The sequence below is a fragment of the Oncorhynchus kisutch genome, linkage group LG23, assembly GCF_002021735.2.
Source record: "Oncorhynchus kisutch isolate 150728-3 linkage group LG23, Okis_V2, whole genome shotgun sequence".
Taxonomy (NCBI): domain Eukaryota; kingdom Metazoa; phylum Chordata; class Actinopteri; order Salmoniformes; family Salmonidae; genus Oncorhynchus; species Oncorhynchus kisutch.
Window position 1 is genome coordinate 26,634,350 of NC_034196.2, and position 24,486 is coordinate 26,658,835.

The window sequence follows — 24,486 nt, forward strand, 5'->3', positions numbered from 1 at the left end:
GGCGAATGCATTGGAAGGGACAAATCAATAAATAAGTGGCCTTCATTGAGGAGAGGGGAGGCTATGCTTTATTTTTAATCAAATGAAATGAGGAAAAACATAACTTTTTATGTTTCTATATACACAAGGTTTACAGGCACAAAAAGCACATCTCTTTTTCCATGTGTATTTGGGCATGGTGCTTCACAGCTGGACAGACTGAAAATCCATGCCTCGTTACCGCAAAGACCAGCTTTTGGATCGTCTTAAATATCCCCACCAGCGCTGCCTGAAATTGGCACTTTGGCGCACATTTCTAAGGACACACCTCAGATATTGCCACCACTCCCACCTCAACGCAAGCGAGCTCATATACAGTAAGAAAGGTAAATAACCAATCCTGGCACAACAGAAAAGCACCAGCTTTATCAGGTCAGAAAAACGAGCGGGCGTTTGATAATTGCACTGGCTTAATGTCAGCTGAAAGTAGAGCCTTCTGTGTGTGTGTTAAGTCAAGACTCACCTTGAAGGAGGAGGTGGATGTGGTGGAGTAGCCGCTGGTAGCAGACGTGAGAGACACCATAGAGCCATGTCTTCTCAGACTGGACTCTGAACCATACCCAGACTCAGCCTAGACACATGGCGCGAGAGAAAGACATTAACAGATATGAAAGTATATATCGAAAACAGATATCATTAACTTTACACAACAACACATCAGCAAAATATCAAGTCTATTAAGGGGTGACATACAATCACCACATCACGTCAATATATCTACCACCAAATGCAACAGATCAACTTGCTATCACACAATCAGTATATTCAGTTACTAAACCTCAACTAGTAAACCTACTGATCAACAAGCACCTTCACCTCTGCTAGTCACACTAGGACAGAGTATGAGGTTAATGCAAATATTCTCCATCCCTACTTATTTTCTCTCTGTCACAGAGTTATTTCTATGACCCTGAAAGTGCAGTAACCATAGAAATAGAATGAAAAGGAAGAGCGTCTCCATTCAAGTCAATGATGGCATAATGCATGGACTTGCAGTCATTTTGAGTGTACCCAGGCCAGGAAGTAAAAGCAGGAAGTGTAGCCTTCAACCTGTGCTGTGATTTGTTGATTCAACTCAACTAACATTACACAAATACATTGCATAGGCTTTTATCACAACCATAATTGTCACATCCGGTCAGTGATGAGTTGCGTAGCACAACATCTGGCAAAATAGAGTCGCAGCCGCTATTTTTTACAACTTCTCTGGCAAGACATTTAACTTGTTTAGTATAGTTTGTTTGTAACACTACTCACTACTTGTAGCTGTATAGTTTGTTTGTAACACTACTCACTACTTGTAGCTGTATAGTCTGTTTGTAACTCTACTCACTACTTGTAGCTGTATAGTCTGTTTGTAACTCTACTCACTACTTGTAGCTGTATAGTCTGTTTGTAACTCTACTCACTACTTGTAGCTGTATAGTCTGTTTGTAACTCTACTCACTACTTGTAGCTGTATAGTCTGTTTGTAACTCTACTCACTACTTGTAGCTGTATAGTCTGTTTGTAACTCTACTCACTACTTGTAGCTGTATAGTCTGTTTGTAACTCTACTCACTACTTGTAGCTGTATAGTCTGTTTGTAACTCTACTCACTACTTGTAGCTGTATAGTCTGTTTGTAACTCTACTCACTACTTGTAGCTGTATAGTCTGTTTGTAACTCTACTCACTACTTGTAGCTGTATAGTCTGTTTGTAACTCTACTCACTACTTGTAGCTGTATAGTCTGTTTGTAACTCTACTCACTACTTGTAGCTGTATAGTCTGTTTGTAACTCTACTCACTACTTGTAGCTGTATAGTCTGTTTGTAACTCTACTCACTACTTGTAGCTGTATAGTCTGTTTGTAACTCTACTCACTACTTGTAGCTGTATAGTCTGTTTGTAAATCTACTCACTACTTGTAGCTGTATAGTCTGTTTGTAACTCTACTCACTACTTGTAGCTGTATAGTCTGTTTGTAACTCTACTCACTACTTGTAGCTGTATAGTCTGTTTGTAAATCTACTCACTACTTGTAGCTGTATAGTCTGTTTGTAACTCTACTCACTACTTGTAGCTGTATAGTCTGTTTGTTTGTGTTGTTGGTCTTGGCTAGCTTAATGATTAGGTCGGTTGCTAGCTAGCACTCAAGTGACTGCTAGCACAGTCATGAAAAGTGGCATGAGGGAAGCACTACAATATTATGTTTTTCTAAGTAGTGAGAACACTAGGGAGCAGGCATTGTTGAAAAGTCATCTTTAGACACTTATTTTCTTAAATGTAGCTTTGTAATTGACAGAAACAAGCCGAGAAGAAAATAGTTTTTGAAAAGGGTCACGTTTTTGCTGTGAGCCAAATGTGGTAACCTAGTAACACACAATGTCAGAATGCGGTCTAGGTGCTGTGGTCCCCCTATCTTATCACAACTGAGCAAGTTTTCCATCATGGTTCCCAATCTTGAGCCCAACCTCACCAACTTTGGGTCGGGCTGAGCTTTGTTGGGGAAGGAGAATACGTGGCTGAAAACCTACTGCTCCAATCTCAGTGGATCACTGCTGTAGATGTCTACTCCTACTTAGCCCTTCCAAATCAGCAAAAATAGGAAATATGCTTTTTCTCACCCAACCCCCTACGCCAGTTTCTTGAATGCCACAACTTAAATGCACATGAGCAAATATGGAGTGACTGGGAAGTGAAGTCCCGATTCAACTAGTATGAAAAGACTATAATGGTCAGGTTCTGGAAAGGAAGAGTTTCTGACCATGACATAGAGCTGCATCTGTAACACTGCCGTACTCTCCTTCAGCCTGCCATGAAAACAAAAAAGCAATTAGATATGATGCAAAACAACTTGTCTTACTCTGTATCTCATAAACAGAGAGTAATTCATTTTAAGTCAGGGACTATACCAGGCAGCTATTGCTAGTGTACCCATGAGTTTACCAGTCAGATTTCCAGCAAGTGTTTCTCCAGCCAGTGTGCTTCGGACAACCCTTCTGATCCTTTTTGACTGCCAACGGATGGGTGAGAATCTTCCTCCGTCACCCATTAACACGATTAGATGTCCACCTTGTGTGCCTCCATCTGTAAGGTTCCCTGGCGAAGCATCACTGAAGACAACTAGTTTCAGAGAGTCATCTTTTCCAACATGCTGAAACTTTAGAGTCACTTGTTGTGATTTCAGTTTACCAACAAATTTGTTTGCTTCATGAATGGTTTGTACATCGGCATGTTCTGTTGGATGCCAAGTTGAAGCCATCAAACATTACATCAGGTCTACTCTGTCTAGCAATCCATAGAATTTGACCCATCTTTGACCTCAATTCATCAGCTTCAACTCCACAGAGAGGGGAATTCCTTTGTATGGCTCTTGAATGATGCATGTGGATAGGTTGAAGATTATTGATATAGTTCTCCTGTTAAATCAGTATTTTTGATTTACTGTAATCATTTTTGTTATGTTGGCATAGAGTTTATCATGCTCCTCATGGCTGACCTGGAAAACAGCTTTGAGGTGTGAAATCACAGTTGTAGCAAAGGCCTGTGAGCCACCCCAGATGAAGTCCTCAACATGACAGGCAAGTACTCCAGTCACATTGCAGTCTTGATCAAGCCAATAGAAGACCTGTACTCAGCATTGCTGCCTTGACTTTTTTTGTACCAGTAGAGTGATGCATCTGCCAGGCCATACACACACTTTAGTTTCCACCGTGTTCCTTCGCTCTTACCTTCAGGCGTAGGTCAGATTTGAATGTCCCTTGACATCTGTTCCCTGCAAAAATGCAGATTTGATATTTATGGAATGAAGTTTCCATTTTTTCTGGCAGATCACTGTCAGCAGCGATCTGAGTGACTCTGAGGCACATGTCGGTGAGTCTTTTGGGAGTTCTTCAGCAGCCAGCTCCTCAAAACCTCTAGCCACTAGACGTGCTTTTGGCACTATTCCAGTTAAGGATTCTTTAAGGGTTCACACCCACCTTGTTGAGACACATTTTTGTCCAATGTCTGACTTCCTCAAACACTCAATTTTTCCTCCAATTACTGAGCTCATCTGGCTTAGCTGAGTCCAATGACACGTCCTTTGTTTCAAGTACATCATTGTGAATGTCATTCTGTTTTTCTTGATTTTCCATTGGTTCAATTCTGAGATTATCTACAAGTGACAGGTCAGCTGACCCCGCTGTACCAGAAAGTGTAGCTGGTTCAGAGTACTGCAAGTTGTACCAGTTCTGGTGTTTTCCTTTGGCTTTTCCTGCTTGACGGTTGCTGTATGTGGAATAACACTTTCTCTGTCCATGTATTGAACAGTTTGTCCAGTTTTCAGATTGTTGTTCCAATGTTGTCTATGAAAAGCCAACTGACATTTACTCCTGAGGTGCTGACCTGATGCACCCTCGACAACCACTGTGATTATTATTATTTGATCCTGCTGGTCATCTATGAACATTTGAACATCTTGGCCATGTTCTGTTATAATCTCCACTCAGCACAGCCAGAAGAGGACTGGCCACCCCTCATAGCCTGGTTCCTTTCTAGGTTTCTTCCAAGGTTTTGGCCTTTCTATGGAGTTTTTCCTAGCCACCGTGCTTCTACACCTGCATTGCTTGCTGTTTTGGGTTTTAGGCTGGGTTTCTGTACAGCACTATGAGATATCAGCTGATGTACAAAGGGCTTTATAAATCAATTTGATTTGATTAATGCGTGGCTCTTATTGAATGTTTTCCTCATTTGGACGCTCAACAGTATTACATGTGGTATGGTTGAAGGTCTCTGCTCCATTTCCTGTTTCAGTGTCTATATCATTGGATGCGACACCTGGTAGGTTTGTGTCTGTTAATGTGTCATTTTTGTCATTTTCATTAAGAGGTTGATTCTCAGCAACAGCCCCTCCATGTTGTTGATCATTTACTTTCCGCAATCTTGAGTGATGCACCCTGACAATGGTGCCTCCGTGCCTCACAAATATCACCACACCATCTTGGCCAATGACTTCTCCCGGTCCTTTCCACTCTTGAGAGTCAACTCGTTTGTACTACACTTTGTTACCAGTCTCGTACTTCTCATCGGTGGGTGGGTCAAAGCTGTTTACATAGAGCCCTGCGAATTCTCTGAACACTCTGCTTCAGTGAAGGTTTTCTCGCTGCATGTAGTGCTGAAAGGTGCAGTCCCACCCATTCAATCACACTGGTCCATTCTAGTGCTGGTGGCTTGTCAACCAGTACAGAGGGAAGATTAGAGTTCTACCCAACACCAGTTGATATGAGCTGTAGCCATGAACATTGTGCATTGAGTATTTTGCCATCAAAGCCCAATCTAGGGCTGTTTTCCAGTCACATCTATTGTCTTGCTTCACTTTCAGCATAATCTTTGAGTGTTTGATTATGTCTCTCCAGAAGTCCATTCCTCCATGGACTGTATGCAGAAGTCGTCTTTACTTCCATGTTGAATTTCTCTGCCATTTCTCTTTTTTCATTATTATTAAATTCTCCTCCATTGTCACTACAAATTCTGGGGCGGGACATGCACACTTATCCAGGAATGTATGAAGTGCTTGATGATTTCACTGGGTTTCTTTGTATTCACAATGCTTCCAGCACTAAAGTGTGTGAAGTGGTTGACTATGTGAAGGTACCACACACTTGGTCCTAGCTCATGTAGATCTACAGCCAATGTTTCATTGTACTTGGAAGCCAGTGGCAAACCAACAGCTGGTCTGGGCTTAGGTTTGCTGTATTTCTGACATGTCTCACAACTGTTAACTATCTGCTGTAGAATGGAAATACTCTCATCATCATTATTCCCAGAACTGCTGAGTCATTTCTGAAGTCTGTCAACTGTAGCATGTCCAAACTGTTTGAAGTTGTAACAATACTTTGTGTTTTTCATTTGTGTTCATGTTCTCTGTGACTGTCAGAATCTCCATGTGCTCTGTGTGCATCTGAATTATTACATGGACTCTGTGTGATGTCTTTGTCTAAAATGTTTACACAATAGTGGCCTGAGGTAGTAAGTTCAAGGGTCACTGGTTGTTTAAATATCACTGCCTTGTCATTTTTTTATGTCTAATACAGCCCCTGCCTTCTTGAGGGAAGCTTTGCTTAATCGTAAGGGGATATCTGTAGGGACCACTTCTGTTTCAATGTAACACTTAGTCTGACACATTTTTGCTGGTATCTTGACTCTCTTGGTAGATTGGACGTTTCTCTCATCTCCAAATTGGAAAGCTCAGTTGCTTTCATATTTAGTTCACTGACATTGCTATCAAGCCATTTTGCACCACACACTGTGTGTGTACATGCAGTATCAATCACAGCAGATCCTAAACCAGATCCTCCATACATTTTATCAGCCTATTGAATGCGCGACCCGGGCCGGCAAAATCCTGGATCATTGTTACTCTAACTTCGCGACATATACGAAGCCCTCCCTCGCCCTCTGACCATGACTCCATTTTGCTGCTCCCAGCCTATAGACAAAAAAAAAAAAGAAACAGCCATGCTCAGGTCTGTTCAACGCGGTTCAATCCGACCAATCGGATTCCACGCTTCAAGATTGCTTCGATCACGTGGACTGGGATATGTTCCATATAGCGTCGAACAACAACATTGATGTATGCGCTGATTCGGTGAGTGAGTTTATTAGCAAGTGCATCAGTGATGTTGTACCCACGTCGAATATTAAAATTTTCCACAACCAGAAACCGTGGATTGATGGCAGCATTTGCACAAAACTGAAAGCGCGAACCACTGCTTTTAATCAGGGCAAGGAGACCGGAAACATGACCGAATACAAACAGTGTAGTTATTCCCTCCGCAAACCAATCAAACAAGCTAAGCGTCAGTATAGAGACAAATTAGAGTCGCAATTCAACGGCTCAGACACGAGAGGTATGTGGCAGGGTTGACAGTCAATCACGGACTACAAAAAGAAAACCAGCTCCGTCGCAGACCCTGATGTCTTGCTCCCAGACAAACTAAACAACTTTGCTCACTTTGAGGACAATACAGTGCCACCGACACGGCCCGCTACCAAAACCTGCGGGCTCTCCTTCAACGGAGCCAACATGAGTAAAACATTTAAACGTGTTAACCCTCGCAAGGCTGCCGGCCTAGACGGCATCCCTAGCCGTGTCCTCAGAGCATGAGCAAACCAGCTGGCTGGTGGGTTCACGGACATATTCAATCAATCACTATCCCAGTATGCTGTTCCCACATGCTTCAAGATGGCCACCATTGTTCCTGTTCCCAAGAAAGCTAAGGTAACTGAGCTAAACAACTATTGCCCCGTAGCACTCACTTCCGTCATCATGAAGTGCTTTGAGAGACTAGTCAAGGATCATATCACCTCCACCCTACCTGACACCCTAGACCCACTCCAATTTGCTTACCGCCCCAATAGGTCCACACACAACGCAATCACACTGCCCTAACCCATCTGGACAAGAGGAATACCTATGTAAGAATGCTGTTCATCGACTACAGCTCAGCATTTAACACCATAGTACCCTCCAAACTCGTCATTAAGCTCAAGACCCTGAATCTCGACCCCACCCTGTACAACTGGGTCCTGGACTTTGACGGGACGCCCCCAGGTGGTGAGGGTAGGAAACAATATCTCCACCCCGCTGATCCTCAACACTGGAGCCCCACAAGGGTGCGTTCTGAGCCCCCTACTGTACTCCCTGTTCACCCATGACTGCGTGGCCATGCACGCCTCCAACTCAATCATCAAGTTTGCAGACGACACTACAGTGCTAGGCTTGATTACCAACAACGACGAGACGGCCTACAGGGAGGAGGTGAGGGCCCTCGGAGTGTGGTGTCAGGAAAATAACCTCACACTCAACGTCAACAAAATAAAAGGAGATGATCGTAGACTTCAGGAAACAGCAGAGGGAGCACCCGCCATCTACATCGACGGGACAGTAGTGGAGAAGTTGGAAAGTTTTAAGTTCGTCAGCGTACACATAATGGACAAACTGAAATGGTCCACCCACACAGACAGCATGGTGAAGAAGGCGCAATAGCGCCTCTTCAACCTCAGGAGGCTGAAGAAATTTGGCTTGTCACCAAAAACACTAACTTTTACAGATGCACAATTGAGAGCATCCTGTCGGGCTGTATCACCTCCTGGTATGGCAACTGCTCCGCCCACAACCGTAAGGCTCTCCAGAGGGTAGTGAGGTCTGCACAACACATCACCGGGGGCAAACTACCTGCCCTCCAGGACACCTACACCACCCGATGTCACAGGAAGGCCATAAAGATCATCAAGGACAACAACCACCCGAGCCACTGCCTGTTCACCCCGCTATCATCCAGAAGGCGAGGTCAGCACAGGTGCATCAAAGCTGGGACCAAGAGACTGAAAAACAGCTTCTATCTCAAGGCCATCAGACTGTTAAACAGCCATCACTAACATTGAGTGGCTGCTGCCAACATACTGACTCAAATCTCTAGCCACTTTAATAATAAAAAATTGGATGTAATAAATGTATCACTGGTCACTTTAAACAATGCCACTTTATATAATGTTTACATACCCTATATGTGTATACTGTACTCTATACCATCTACTGCATCTTGCCTATGCCGTTCGGCCATTGCTCATCCATATATTTATATGTACATATTCTTATTCTTTTTTTGTTGTTGTGAAATTGTTAGATATTACTTCATGGTCAGAACTAGAAGCACAAACATTTCGCTACACTCGCATTAACATCTGCTAACCATGTGTATGTGACCAATAAAATTTAAGGATTCTATCAACTATCAAGATCCCAGTATCAGAAGCAGATTCATTTGAAAACAGTGTAATGTTAAACTGCTCTCTCGCTGTGTTTACATTTTCCTCTGTTAGTTTAACTTGTTCATTTTTATGAGGACAGTCTTAAACCCAACGGTAAGTGCTTTGACGAATAGCACATTTTGATCTCCTTCCATATTTGTCCAGTGGATTTGTCCCGGGAAATGGCGCCCTCATCTGGTTGTCTTGAGTATGGGACTTGTTGGCACCTTTTCTCTGCTGCTCAGTGTAATATGGTGCGTCACTCACTTGCATTCCATCTGTTATTGGTGCGACAGACGTGTTTTCACCCCAGAATTGTTTTTGTGCCCACTTCATTGATGCAAAAGTCAGCACAGTACAAGCAGTCAAAGCCAACTGTTTCTCCCTACCATCCAGACAGGTAGCATATAGCAACTTGAAAGCTAACACTGCATCCGGGAGAACCATGTCGTACTTGTGCATCCTAGTGTACCTCTGTTCGAAATCAATGATGTCGTCCGTCATTGCAACCGAAATGTCTCTAGTAACACTGTCAAAGTTTGAATATGCCTCGTAGGCACGTTCTTTCTCTTCTGTTAGAAACACAGAATCCAGTGCTCTGATCTAAGTTCCCATACCATCATCCTTGTTCAAATCCTCCAGGGATATTTCCTGTGCTGTATCTCTCGCTCTTCCCTCAAGCGATAATACCAATGCAAGTACTTGCCTTTCTTGTCCAGATTAGTAACCCGTGTCCAGATTCCAAGAAATGTTCCCAACTTTCATACGACCTCTTGTCGTCGAACCGAGGCGGCACATTGTCGTTATTAGCCATCCTCTGCTATCAATGTTAACTCAAAGTGACACAACGGCCAGGTTCCAGTTTAACAACATTTACTAAAACGTATTAGCACACTACGTGGCTGCCATTGCACTCAGGCCAGGTCCATCAGCAACGAGACCCCTGCGCAGGCGCACTAATAACAGAGTGAAAGCCCCGTAACAACAGAAATATAGGCATACTTAAAACATGAACTTAACAGTGAGAACCCCTCCCTGGAAGCTTTGTCCTTCATTCTGAGTATAAACAAGAGGTGCCACTCACTCCCCCTTATTTGACCTGTTTTTAAATGATGAGAACAGCAAATGACATCTCCGGATAAAAGGACACACACACTATATTAAGGGTACTGTGCTATAGGGAAATAGATCAAACAGTAGCTTTGGGTTTAGTATAGATAGACTTGCCATTAAACACACCGCTGATGGAGGGACTAGGGAGGTCCTCTGGATGACTCCACTGTCTATCCTCCCGTCTCTAAGGCTCTAGTAGAAACAGACACATCACACACGGTTAATACAGTTTCATCTACGAGTGAATGTGTGTAACAGGGAATGTTATGCGAAATGACTGAAACAACTCTCAACCAACTATGTACCACAAGTGACGATCATGGAATTTTGGACGACGACTATTTGTCAGCCAAATGACCGTGGAGATATAGTGCAAATCAATCCCAGAACAACAGCAAAGGACCTTGTGAAGATTCTGGAGGAAACAGGTACAAAAGTATCTATATCCACAGTAAAACGAGTCCTATATCGACATAACCTGAAAGGCCGCTCAGCAAGGAAGAAGCCACTGCTCCAAAATCACCATAAAAAAGCCAGACTACGGTTTGCAACTGCACATGGGGACAAGGATCGTACTTTTTGGAGAAATGTCCTCTGGTCTGATGAAACAAAAATATAACTGTTTGGCCATAATGACCATCGTTATGTTTGGAGGAAAAAGGAGGAGGCTTGCGAGCCGAAGAACACCATTCCAACCGTGAAGCACGGGGGTGGCAGCATCATGTTGTGGGGGTGCTCTGCTGCAGGCGGGACTGGTGCACTTCACAAAATAGATGGCATCATGAGGGAGGAAAAGTATGTGGATATATTGAAGCAACATCTCAAAACATCAGTCAGGAAGTTAAAGCTTGGTCGCAAATGGGCCTTCCAAATGGACAAAGACCCCAAGCATACTTCCAAAGTTGTGGCAAAACGGCTTAAGGACAACAAAGTTAAGGTATTGGAGTGGCCATCACAAAGCCCTGAACTCAATCCTATAGAGAATTTGTGGGTAGAACTGAGAAAGGGTGTGCAAGCAAGGAGGCCTACAAACCTGACTCAGTTACACCAGCTCTGTCAGGAGGAAGGGGCCAAAATTCACACAACTTAATGTGGGAAGCTTGTCGAAGGCTACCCAAAATGTTTGACCCAAGTTAAACAATTTAAAGGCAATGCTACCAAATACTAATTAAGTATGTAAACTTCTGACCCTGGGAATGGGATGAAAGAAATAAAAGCTTAAATAAATAATTCTCTCTACTATTATTCTGACATTTCACATTCTTAAAATAAAGTGCTGATCCTAACTGACCTAAAACAGGGAATTTTTACTAGGATTAAATGTCAGGAATTGTGAAAAACTGAGTTTAAATGTATTTGGCTAAGGCGTATGCAAACTTCCGACTTCAACTGTGTGTGTGTGTGTGTGTATATAAAATACATGTTATACCCTCCTCTGCTCCTGACTGTACGTGCTGCAGGCATTGGGGGGTGTTGCCTAGGCAACTGTAGACTAATTTGCTACAACACCCTGCTTGTTTCAGCAAGAAGAAAGTCAATTTTACAGCAAAAACTGACTCGATCGCACGAATGTCCAGACTTCCTGTCTTCAGTCAGCTGTTTGAGTAAAGTCATACCGTATAAAAAATATAAGCTGTGATGGAAACAGGAAGTTCCAATACAATTTTATACAGAAAGATCCTTTGTTTGTTCAAGACGGAGGGATCTTTTTGTGTATGAAAATGTATTATGTGAGAAAATGGAAACACCTTTATGCAAATATTGATATAATTACCATCATATCAAAGTAAACTTGGAGTCACACGATGACAAGGTGTGTGGTCCTCCCACTACGACTCGGAAAACCATGCAGAATAATAGGCAGATAATAAGTTATGACAAACTTTACAGGGTGGTGAAAGTGGGCCTCCCAAGTGGCGCAGCGGTCTATATTTGCATGAAAATCTGTTGCATTTCTCATTTTCCAAGATAATCCATCCACCCGATAGGTGTGGCATATAAATAAGCTGAATAAACAGCATTGTCATTACACAGGTGCACCTTGTCCCGAGGACAATAAAAGGCCACTCTAAAATGTGCAGTTTTGTCACAAAACACAATGACACAGATGTCTCAAGTTTTGAGGGAGCGTGCAATTGGCATGCCAACTGCAGGAATGTCTACCACAGCTGTTGCCAGAGATTGAATGTTAATTTCACTACCATCAGTCATCTCCAATGCCATTTTAGAGAATTTGGCAGTACGTCCAACTGGCCTCACAACCACAGACCACATGTAACCACGCCAGCCCAGGACCTCCACATCCGGTTTCTTCACCTGTGGGATCGTCTGAGACCAGCCACCTGGACAGCTGATGAAACTGAGGAGAATGTGTCTGTAATAAAGCCCTTTCTGGGGAAACACTTCTGATTGGCTGGGCCTGGCTCCCCAGTGGGTGGACCTATGCCCTCCCAGGCCCACCCATGGCTGAACCCCTGCCCAGGCATGCAAAATCCATAGAGTCCAATTAATTTATTTCCGTATATGAACTGTAATTCAGTACAATAGTTTAAATTGTATGTTGCGTTTATAAGTTGTGGCAATAAAATGTATGTAATTTAAAGAAGAATACAGCAGAGGAAAGAACCAAGTTATATCCATTCCATTTCAAAATGACAGAATTCAAATACAATACAATTAGAAAGACAAATTGCAAACTCTGGTGATGTGTGTCTCTTACCCTGTGTAGTTCGATGGAGTTGATCCACTGGTGTCTGTGTTCGGAGTCTATGGCTCTCAGGTACCACACACTGTCGTTAACACTGATGTCAAGCCTGCACTCATCAAACTCAAGGGGCTGAGGGTAGAGATAGAGAGAAAGGGTAGAGAGAGAAATATGATTAGTATATTTAAATCATATCAACAAAACATTAACATAATGGGCCTGTCAAAAAAGAAAGAGGGGGGAGGGGGATATGAAGGGTAAACTGTAAGTGCTGTTATTGTGAAGTGGAAACGTCTCGGAGCAAAAACAGCTCAGCCGCGAAATGGTAGGCCACACAAGCTCACAGCAACAGATACATATCTGTATTCCCAGTCATGTTATATCAATAGATTATGGCTAATGAATTTATTTAAAATTGACTGAGTTCCTTATATGAACTGTAAAATCAGTCAAATCTTTTACATTTTTGTATGTTGCGTTTATATTTTAGTTCAGTATACACGTAATGAAAAATATAGAAATGTAGCAACTCAACAACAGACGCTGTTTAGCCTGCACAGCTTTTACATCATGTCATTGTTTGCCTCGATGCTCAAGTGGTTTGCAAGTACCTTTACCATCAGTCCTATTAGCCAACTTACAATCAATTGATAATAAAATAGACAAACTATGAGCACGTACAGCCTACCAACGAGACATTAAAAACTGTAATATCTTATGTTTCACCGAGTCGTGGCTGAACGACGACATGATTAACATACAGCTGGCGGCTTTTAAGCTTTTTCGGCAGGATAGAACAGCAGCCTCTGGTAAGACAAGGGGGGACGGCCTATGCATATTTGTAAACAACAACTGGTGCACGAAATCTAAGGAAGTCTCAAGGTTTTGCTCACCTTAGGTAAAGTATCTCATGATAAGCTGTAGACCACACTCTTTACCAAGAGAGTTTACGTCTATATTTTCTGCAGACCGATGCACTAAGACCGCACTCAATGAGATGTATACGGTCATAAGCAAACAGGAAAACGCTCATCCAGGGAGGTGGCACTCCTAGTGGCTGGGGACTTTAATGCAGGGAAACTATAGGTTATGACTAACCCCGGTTCTCTGATAGTATGAGTGAGGTACTTCACTATGGGATACCCTCCTAGCGTATTCGTCAGAAGCCTTATTATACTACGGCAGCTATGATTGGCTGGACGTCAAGACTTGTGCGTCGGGGAAGGGTGTCCCTCCTACCCTATAAAAGGGCTCGACACAGCGTCTCAGTCATTCAAGAATAAGACACACCTCTTCCTCGCTCATGCAAGGAGGGTATTCTGGTGAAATACCTCACTCATACTATCAGAGAACCGGGGTTACAGTCGTAACCTATTGTTCTCTTTCAAGTATTAATTTCAGTATTTCACTTTGGGATATACTGACTCCCTTATTGCCAGACAAGCTTATCCTGAGAACCGACTGATCTGTGCTATATATATATATATATATATATATATATATACACACACACACACACACACACAGTGGGGAGAACAAGTATTTGATAACCTGCAAAATCGGCAGTGTTTCCTACTTACAAAGCATGTAGAGGTCTGTAATTTTTATCATTAGGTACACTTCAACTGTGAGACGGGATCTAAAACAAAAATCCAGAAAATCACGTCTCGACGTCCAGCCAATCATGGCTGACGTAGTGTAATAAGGCTGACAAATACGCTGGGGGCGTATCCCATAGAGAAATACCGAAACTAAATCTTGAAAGAGAACTCAAATCAGTTTTACCTAATTTCTATCAGCATATTAAATGTGCAACCAGAGGGGGAGGGAAAAAAAGAAAACTCTAGACCACCTTTACTTCACACACAGAGACCCATACAAAGCTCTCCTTCCATTTGGAAAATCTGACCATAATTCTATCCTCTTGATTCCTGCTTACAAGCAAAAACTAAAGCAGAAAGCACCAGTGACTCAATCAATAAGAAAGCTGTCAGATGAAGCAGATGCTAAGCTACAGGACTGTTTAGCTATCACAGACTGGAATATGTTCCAGGATTCTTCTGATGGCATTGACGAATACACCACATCAGTCACTGGCTTCATCAATAAGTGCATCGATGACGTCATCCCCACAGTGACTGTACGTACATAGCCCAACCAGAAGCCATGGATTACAGGTAACATTCGAACATTCGCCCTCCGACGAACCATCAAACAGGCAAAGCGTCAATACAAGACTAAGATTGAATCCTACTACACCGGCTCCGACGCTCGTCGGATGTGGCAGGGCTTGCAAACTATTACAGACCACAAAGGGAAGCACAGCCACGAGCTGCCAAGTGACACAACCTACCAGACGAGCTAAATTACTTAATGCTCGCTTCGAGGCAAGTAACACTGAAATGTATGAGAGCAACAGCCGTTCTGGACGACTGTGTGATCATACTCGATGTGAGTAAGACCTTTAAACATGTCAACATTCACAAGGCTGCAGGGCCAGACAAATTACCAGGACGCCTACTCTGAGCATGCACTGACCAACTGACAAGTGTCTTCACTGACATTTTCAACCTCCCCCTGTCTGAGTCTGTAATACCAACATGTTTCAAGTAGACCACCATAGCTTTCTTGGGCACAGGGCCAAAAAGATAATCAAGGACACCAACCACCCGAGCCACGACCTGTTCACCCCGCTATCATCTAGAAGGCGAGGTAAGTACAGGTGCATCAAAGCTGGGACAGAGACAGCTTCTTATTTCAAGGCCATCAAACTGTTAAATAGCCATCACGAGCCAGCCTCCACACAGTACCCTGTCCTGAACTTAGTCACTGTCACTATCAGCTACCACCCGGTTAGTCAACCCTGCACCATAGAAGTTGCTGCCCTATGTACATAGACATTGAATCACTGGTCACTTTAATAATGTTTACATACTGTTTTACTCATCACATGTGTTTATACACACTATTTTCTAGTCAATGCCACGCCGACATTGCTCATCCTAATATTTATATATTTCTTAATTCCATTATTTTACTTTTAGATGTGTGTATTGTTGTGAATTGTTAGATACTACTGCACCGTTGGAGCTAGGAACACAAGCATTTCACTACACCCGCAATAACATCTGCTAAATATGTTTATGTGACCACTCAAATTTGATTTGAGCACTCTAAACAGCTGAGTGGCATAAGCAAACAATGACAAATCAATGGATACATTGGAATAAAGGCTATTCTTAATACATTGTCACGGTTTAAATAGAGGTCCATATCATTGGAAGATTTTATTTTCATATTTAGCACAAAAATATATTTACCACTGCATTTTAAACAAATAGGAGAATGGTTAAATTAGCATAATTTAGAGACTCCCCCCCCCAAAAAAAGTTTGACTTCTGTTGCATTCAGAGGAGCTGAGCCCCCCAATGGCTCCCCTGTCATTTGTACCATGCTGATCATTCTGTGGTCTCCGAAAGCCTACATTCAGAGATTAGACCAACACAATGTTAATGAGATGTACTGTTATGCTCTGAGAATAGACTCATTCTATTAGCACATCTGTCCGGAGTTTGACATTGTAATTTAAACTGTTTAGAATGCTCCTTTCCCTGTCATGTAAATTGCCTATTTTAATATTGAGTTGTAGGCTTGAGGTGGTGTCTGGGTTGAGGCTTGCTCACGTGTAATGGACTTTCTCTCCCTGGCAATGTCTGTTCAACCAAACTCAGGCATAATGATTTCGGGACAATCCATCATGCTGGTCTGGATCAAGGACATTGTCCACCCTTTCTGGTTCTATTGTAAAACTGCAGACAGAGTGAGGTTCATGGTGACTACTTAATTTACCTTGCAAACAACTACAATTCATTGCGTAGATATGATAGCTATTTACACAGCGGGCAATATGGTTCTGAGGAGTCTAATGCAATACGTTACTCAGAAACATATCAGATGGGATCCAAGTTATACAGTATCTGGTTGAGCAGACATAGAATACTTTTCCAGCCTTTTCTTAGTTAATATCAACTGAAACATTATGCTCAGCTGACTGCCTTCCACACACGTTGTTTAAGATATTTACTGTACATAGGAGGTTGCCATGCTCTCAATGATGCATTCTCAATTCATTTCAGAATCTGTGGAGGTGTGTCTTGCATCACGTGGTCAAAGAACATGAATGGGACTTCGGCTGCAGCCAGCATGACAATCTGGAGGAGAACCACAACAAAGCCCGGATGCAGCAGGGATCTTCACTGACCCAAATTGTCTTGAAAAATATTGAGACGGACTGAAACTTCAGGTGAGAAATCATTGGTCATCCTTCTCCAATAATTAAAATACTTAAACTGAATGTATTTACCTTGGAAATCTAAGACTGATGGTCATCAAAGGCAAGTCTGTCATAGTTGGCAAGTGGTATAGTCAAATTCCAGAGGCTAGAACCCTTTTTGGCAGCACTTGACTACAACCATCAAATAATCTTCTCTATGTCTAAGGACATGGCCAGAAGTACTGCTTTCAGTAGACAACACATGAAGCCCTCCTGCAGTTTGCACACCTTTGAACAGGGGAGAACCTGAGATCTCATATGTAAATAAGGGACGTTTGTGTGGGCAAGAAACATGTTTGAGAAACAATATTTGTGCATTCTTTCTTTATCTAGCATATAGGCATCATCATTTTACCTTTGGAATGGTATTAGATTTGTTTACTAAACTACTCTATTCTAAACCTGAAGGTTTTAATCTGGTTAGGTCATTTGGAGTTCTAACTATCCTGGTGTAAATATAGTATGAAACCAGTCTGGATGATTACACAGATGAGGTCAAATAAAAAAAGGTTTATTACAGATGTTATAAGAATACAAGATACTCTGTAACCTTCTCAAACTAACAAAGACCACAGTGCAAGTAAAGAAAATAACAATAGCAGTTGTGCAAAAATACCACAAGACAAATAAGATCAAATAAAAAAACATTGATGAAATACTGATATGGCAAAGTACTGAACTACTATTGCCCTGGGCCCGGTTTCCCGATATTGATGGAACTTAGGTTAATATGAAATTGAGTAATGTACCACATTAGTTCTTACTAAAAGATTTCTGTTTTGAAACATTAGGCTTTTTTTTTTTTTTTTCAGTAATTTTGACCAAAATATATTTTGTCTGGTAAAAAATCTGAGTTGGCTGGTAGATTTATTTCATCATTGGCTGGTGGGCCAAACTCAGCAAAAAAAAAGAAACGTCCGCTCACTGTCAACTGCGTTTATTTTCAGCAAACTTAACATGTGTAAATATTTGTATGAACATAAGATTCAACAACAGACATCAAGTTCCACAGACATGTGACTAACAGAAATGGAATAATGTGTCCCTGAACAAAGGGGGGGGGGGGGCAAAATCAAAAGTAACAGTCAGTATCTGGTGTGGCCAGCAGCTGCATTAAGTACTGCAGTGCATCTCCTCCACCAAGGCACCTGCAAGTTCCCAGACATTTCTGGGGGAATGGCCCTAGCCCTCACCCTCCGATCCAACAGGTCCCAGACATGTTCAATGGGATTGAGATCCGGGCTCTTCGCTGGCCATGGCAGAGCACTGACATTCCTGTCTTACAGGAAATCACACACAGAACGAGCAGTATGGCTGGTGGCATTGTCCTGCTGGAGCGTCATGTCAGGATGAGCCTGTAGGAAGGGTACCACATGAGGGAGGAGGATGACTTCCCTGTAACGCACAGCATTGAGATTGCCTGCAATCTCAGTCCAATGATGCTATGTTGCCAGTTGTTGTTGCGATCCTGTACCTGTCCTGCAGGTGTGATGTTCGGATGTACTGATCCTGTGCAGGTGTTACACGTAGGTCTGCCACTGCGAGGATGATCAGCTTTCCGTCCGGTCTCCCTGTAGCGCTCTTAGGCATCTCACAGTACGGACATTGCAATTTATTGCCCTGGCCACATCTGCAGTCCTCATGCCTCCTTGCAGCATGCCTAAGGCACGTTCACGCAGATGAGCAGGGACCCTAAGCATCTTTCTTTTGGTGTTTTTCAGAGTCAGTAGAAAGGCCTCTTTAGTGTCCTAAGTTTACATAACTGACTTTAATTGCCTAACGTCTGTAAGCTGTTAGTGTCTTAACGACCGTTCCACAGGTGCATGCTCATTGTTTATGGTTCATTGAACAAGCATGGGAAACAGTGTTTAAACCCTTTACAATGAAGATCTGTGAAGTTATTTGGATTTTCACAAAGTATCGTTGAAAGACAGTTTCTTTTTTTGCTGAGTTTAGAAGGGCTTCCACCCAAGTGGTGCAACACGTAGAATTTAAGTCCAGTTTAGAGTGAATTTTAAGTTGGATGTAGAGTTATGACCCACTTATGACCAACTGGTGCAACCGGCCCCAGGTCAGCGGGCATCTCCCGTCAATTTTAGATAGGTGCACCAGCGAGGTTGTCCTCAGTCTGGGATGTCTGGAGACCTTGGGATAGCCATCTGCAAATCCATTATGTCAAACATCACGCCAAGTAAACAGGTAGCGAACTGCTCCAGCACCTATCCCCTTTCCTCAAAGGACAGCTCTCTCAACCTAGCCTGTATTGATAGTGAATAAAAGGAGAAAGAGTTCATTACAGAAAAGTCAAATATTGTGTAAAATGATTTTTGAAATGTGAAACAGGTATACAGAACCACAGGTGAAAGATTTTCACCAACCTGTATCTGGGTTACCCTCTCCTGTTAGTCAGCCCTCACGGTCTTCCTGATTCTTTCTGCAGCCCTACACCTAGCTCTTCTTCTCCCCCTTCCTCTAGCTTCTCTACCCACAGCAGATGGGAACTAAGGCTCTTCAACACTGGAATCCTACAGAAAAAACATGCAAACATTGTTAGAAATATTTGTATTGTTCAGCAGCCTATTCCTTTTTTTTCATGCAGAAGGGTCATGTATCACACTTCTACAATTAATACACAACACCTTGATACCCAATGTAGCTAATACAAAATCAGCACTTTTATAGATACCAAATGAAATGCAGTAGTTGTTGATAAAATGTTAATCAAATTGAATGTCTTAGGGTATCCTTCATAATATTCTGTTTTACTTTGGTGCACATTTACCACCACTTGTCTCATTCACATTAGGGTCTATTACATCTAATTATGGGAGCTTTGTTTGTTTTTACTGCAATCTAAAAATCAGGCACATTGTTCAGGACTACCAGCTAGTTAGAGAATGCAAGGGGCCATACCCAGTATTGGAATCAGAAGGGCAAAGGACTAAACGTTACCAAGCATGCCAAAGCCATGTTATTTTCTGTGAATGCAGCACTATGAAAGTCCAAATGCATTGTGATAGCTAGCTAATGTACCAAGACAGCTTAGCTTGCTAGCTATCGCCAGATTGATATCTCATTTTTTACCAGACAGAGGAATTCCCGGTAACAACTTTAGATAAGTTAGCTAGATAGTTAACCATGTACCTTGCATTACTATAAAAAAAAAAAAACGTATTACAATCTAAAAATGAGAATTATACCCAGCGTATCACATTTTTACCTGTTCTGAAGACATCAAATGTAATTGATTCATCTTTTCAGTCTTGATCGTAGCGGTTATCGCATCCACTTGCAGTGTCGAATTTTCAGCAGCCTAAACTGCGTTCAGAGAGGATGCTGATGTACCATATGATTCCCTGCGGACTACCTATGAGAGAGAGAGAGGAAGTTTCTTGGAAATTGTGTTCAAATCTAGGTCTCCAAAAACACCTGTACACATATAATTTACACAGCGCAGCTTTAAGATGGTACACTCCATTCCTATACCACACCTCACACTGGCAGATTGAGTCTAAAATAATGAGAGAAAATGTGTGCATCACAGCAGAATGAGACTGCTTTAGTGAGATGGCAGAGTCATTTAACCCATCCGGCCAGCGCCAGCTCTGGAATGGGACTCAATGGACGAGTGTAATTTAGCTGAAACTTGGTGGGGAGAGAGGACACGATCAGATGCCCAGTTTGGCTGAGATATCATGCAATAGGCAATGGCACACACACACACAGCCAATGTGTAGCTGCTGTCCATGACAATTTAGTTTCTGCAGAACCTCCATCTCCAGTCTTGCTTGTGTTGCTCAAAATGATGTATTAGGCAGAGTGAAGATAAGACTAGAGTCAAGCAACACAGGACTATGCTCTGTCACAGTCTCAGGCTGCTTCTTCTGTTCTAGGTTTGGATGTGCATTGTGTATACTAGTGACTGTCCATTCATCAGGGCATATATTGGTTTCACACACGTCTTTGACATTCTAACTACTCATGGAAAAAGGGTCCTAGGGAGCGGGGTGGGGTCTCTATGGTAGAGGTCGACCGATTAATCGGAATAGCAGATTAATTAGGGCCGATTTCAAGTTTTCATAACAATCGGAAATCGGTATTTTTGGGCGCCGATTTGCGGATTTTTAAAAACACTTTTATTTAACTAGGCAAGTCAGTTAAGAACACATTCTTATTTTCAATGGCGGCCTAGGAACGGTGAGTTAACTGCCTTGTTCAGGGGCAGAACGACAGATTTTCACCTTGTGAGCTCGGGGGATCCAATCTTGCAACCTTACAGTTAACTAGTCCAACTCAATAACGACCTGCCTGTCTCTCGTTGCACTCCACAAGGAGACTGCCTGTTACGTGAATGCAGTAAGCCAAGGAAAGTTGCTAGCTAGCATTAAACGTATCTTATAAAAAACAATCCTAATCACTAGTTAACTACACATACACCTCTGGAGAGGCAGAGTGGACCTCTCAGCTGACAGACACACAAATGATTGAATACTTAGTTACTCTCCTCTGTTCTCTTTAAGAGCAAGGGGCTCCCCAGTGGCGCAGCGTTCTAAGGCACTGTATCTCAGTGCAAGAGGCATCACTACAGTCTCTGGTTCAAATCTAGGCTGAATCACATCCGGCCGTGATTGGGAGTCCCATAGGGCAGCGCACAATTGTCCCAGCGTCGTCTGGGTTTGGCCGGGGTAGGCCGTCATTGTAAATAATAATTTGTTCTTAACTGACTCGCCTATTTAAATAAAGATTAAATAAATACAAATCAATGTACGAAAGAGTCCGGAAACGTCAGGATTAAGGCTGAGACCTTCTTTACTTCTCTTTCCCAAGACAAACTTCCCATCCTGCTTTTGAAGAGGTGCCCCCTGCCCACACATACACTCACCCCTCCATTCTCACCGCCCCCCGCCCCCACTCCAGCTTGTGTACGTGTTCCCCACAGTTGAGGGAAGAGCAGCTCTCCTCAAAGCAGCCTGTAAAGCCTCTCTGAGATTTAGAACCAATGTGGAGGGAGACCAAACCACTCAGATCCTGGGAAACCAATCAAAACATTCAGCCCACCACATATCTACATAGATAAACATGACTTCCCTTATTTCTGTATGCTTCTGTGTTTTGGTGCAAACAATGACAAATCCTGAAAGGGTAGATGGGTCGGGTCACAGGGGGAAGGAGGAGACTAGAATGGGAGAGACTGACCTAGCTAAATGGGAGAGAGAAGGATTGGACAGGAGGATAGGAGAGAAAAAGACAGAACAGGATGGAGAGGGTCATGACAGTCACCACAGAACAAAAATCTTCTTCTCCTGTGATATGAGCCCACAGGAAGTTACAAGGGCCAGACCAGAGGAAGAGACCCACTTCCTATTTCAACTAACACTTTCTAACATCTCCCCCCATAGCCTGTGTTTCTTTTCCTTCCTTCCATCCTACCCACCCCTCCACTCTCAAACTTCAGAAAACCCCTTCAAATCAACTCTGATTGCCCCTGCTCTTCCTCTCCCTACAATATTAGTGAACAACCCAGATTCAGCCATTCCTTGGACATGTTAAACCAATCAAAGAGCTTCCCTCTGCAATAACACCCTAAATGGGCTGGAGGGTTTGAGGTGGGCAAAGTGAAGAATGCTGAATTTACTGACATTGACATCTGCAAATGCTTCTTGAACTGATTTGCCAGCTTTGCTCAGATAGTATCACTGCCGATGGCCTTGGCTGAGAGAGAGCATCAATCAACAGAGGCTCCCTCCTGTTTCGTCTGTCTCCTAGCCCCTAAGGGGAGGGGAGCTGGAGCTAAATCTGGAGCTAATGATGGATACTAGTGTCATTCTGAGTGGTGAGGCCAAAGGCCTATATTATTCTGTTACACAAATCAGGCAGGGTTCTTGCTGATCTCGAGCCTTCTGAACTGAGGAATTGATCCCTAAATCCCTAAAGAGTGTGCTTTGCTGTAATCATAAGCAGGGTCACTCACACTTTTATTAATGTGCTGGGAATAAACAAATTGACCACATTCATTCTCAGACACCCCAATGAAAAATAGGCCCAATGTCAAAAAGATCCAGGCATACAGAAAGCCTACGAACAATGCTGCATACTATTTTCATGTTTGCTTTTCTTGTAGGGTTGGGCAGAACACAGATTTTCCTACCGTTTCTGTACCATACCAGGGTATATGGTATTATCGAATGGGCAAACAAATACATTTAGGCAACAAGTATCTGGATCCAGGAGGAGATTGAATGTCTATGCAGTAACCAAGAAGCTTGATCTTGACATCTAGCCACTTCACTAGCAAGTTACCAACCAAATGCATACCTGGAACCCTGACCTGGATTTAATTTATTTGGCACATCGTCGATTTCTTAGTTATACTTCAATTTAGATTTAAGCAATGGCATCGCACCCACCAACCCACGCAAAGAAAATATTATTTTGAAATACAGTATATCTCCCAAGCCTCTTTTCTAGTACTGCTATGAAAAGCCAGAGTGACAATAGGACATGCACCTTATTTAAACATCAGTCCCACTGTCTGGTGGACGACCTGTTTGTGTGTAGCCAGGACAGCAGGCTTTATTCTCTTTCACAAACTGGTTGACACACACACACACACACACACACACACACACACACACACCCCTTCTGTTCAGTTGTTTATGCTTTGAGCAGTCACATTTTAATAGCATTCAGCTGACAGTCTAAATCCACACACAGAGAGACACAGAGAAAGAATGAATTAGAGAGGAAATGCCCATGCTGCAGATCGACAAGGATCTGTGCTATTTGACCACTCAACCGATACACTGGCTTGAGCTTCGGATTTACCACAGAACACACACCACCAGAGGGAGGGAATAAAAGCGAGACCTCCCACCAAATCAGCTGAATGGCTGCAGAGCAGCAGCAGAGCCTGCAGACAGACTGACAGAAAGACAGAGCAGGGGTTTAAAGCATCGTCAGCCCCATCTGGCTCAGAAGAGGCAGAGTCCCTCTGAGTTTCTAGCTCTCTTTCCCTGGGTCGTTTCTTTCTCGGGCTTCCTCTGTTTTCTCTGCTTCTCTCAGGGTACGGACGGACAGGGACACACTGCTCAAGGTGCTATGAGCTTAAACATAATCCTGTGACCTCACATACACACCTTCCTCTGTCTTGCTGTGACATGATAACATGTCTGTTAACACTGACAAGGAAGTAAAGCCACCTGCATGTTCTAACCTGACTGGTGATCACTGAGCACTGGAGACTGACAATGCGTGTGTATATTTTGCCTGCCGAAACAGCCTCAGGCAAGCAGCAGACCCCTCTTCCACTTCAGTGAGAGACACAGTGTGTAACAGAGGAGTGTAAAACCTTATTTGGGAGTCTTCAATACAAGAGGAGTTGTAGAGTATGACAGAGCCACATGCACACTCACATGCAAAGGCTGATATTAATATACACATACAGTGGGGCAAAAAAGTATTTAGTCAGCCACCAATTGTGCAAGTTCTCCCACTTAAAAAGATGAAAGAGGCCTGTAATT

At 42.9% G+C, this 24,486-nt stretch overlaps 1 protein-coding gene across 1 annotated transcript in view; it reads right to left on the reverse strand.

Annotated features, from left to right (window-relative positions):
• The window catches only part of LOC109868573 (ceramide transfer protein-like), a 54,641-nt gene that overhangs the window by 25,598 nt on the left and 4,557 nt on the right, over nucleotides 1-24,486 (reverse strand). The window contains exons 3-4 of the mRNA XM_031802343.1: nucleotides 12,649-12,765; nucleotides 503-610 (exon numbers count right to left, since the gene is read on the reverse strand). Coding sequence (XP_031658203.1) covers nucleotides 503-610; nucleotides 12,649-12,765 — 225 coding nt within the window. The remainder of the gene's footprint in view (nucleotides 1-502; nucleotides 611-12,648; nucleotides 12,766-24,486) is intronic.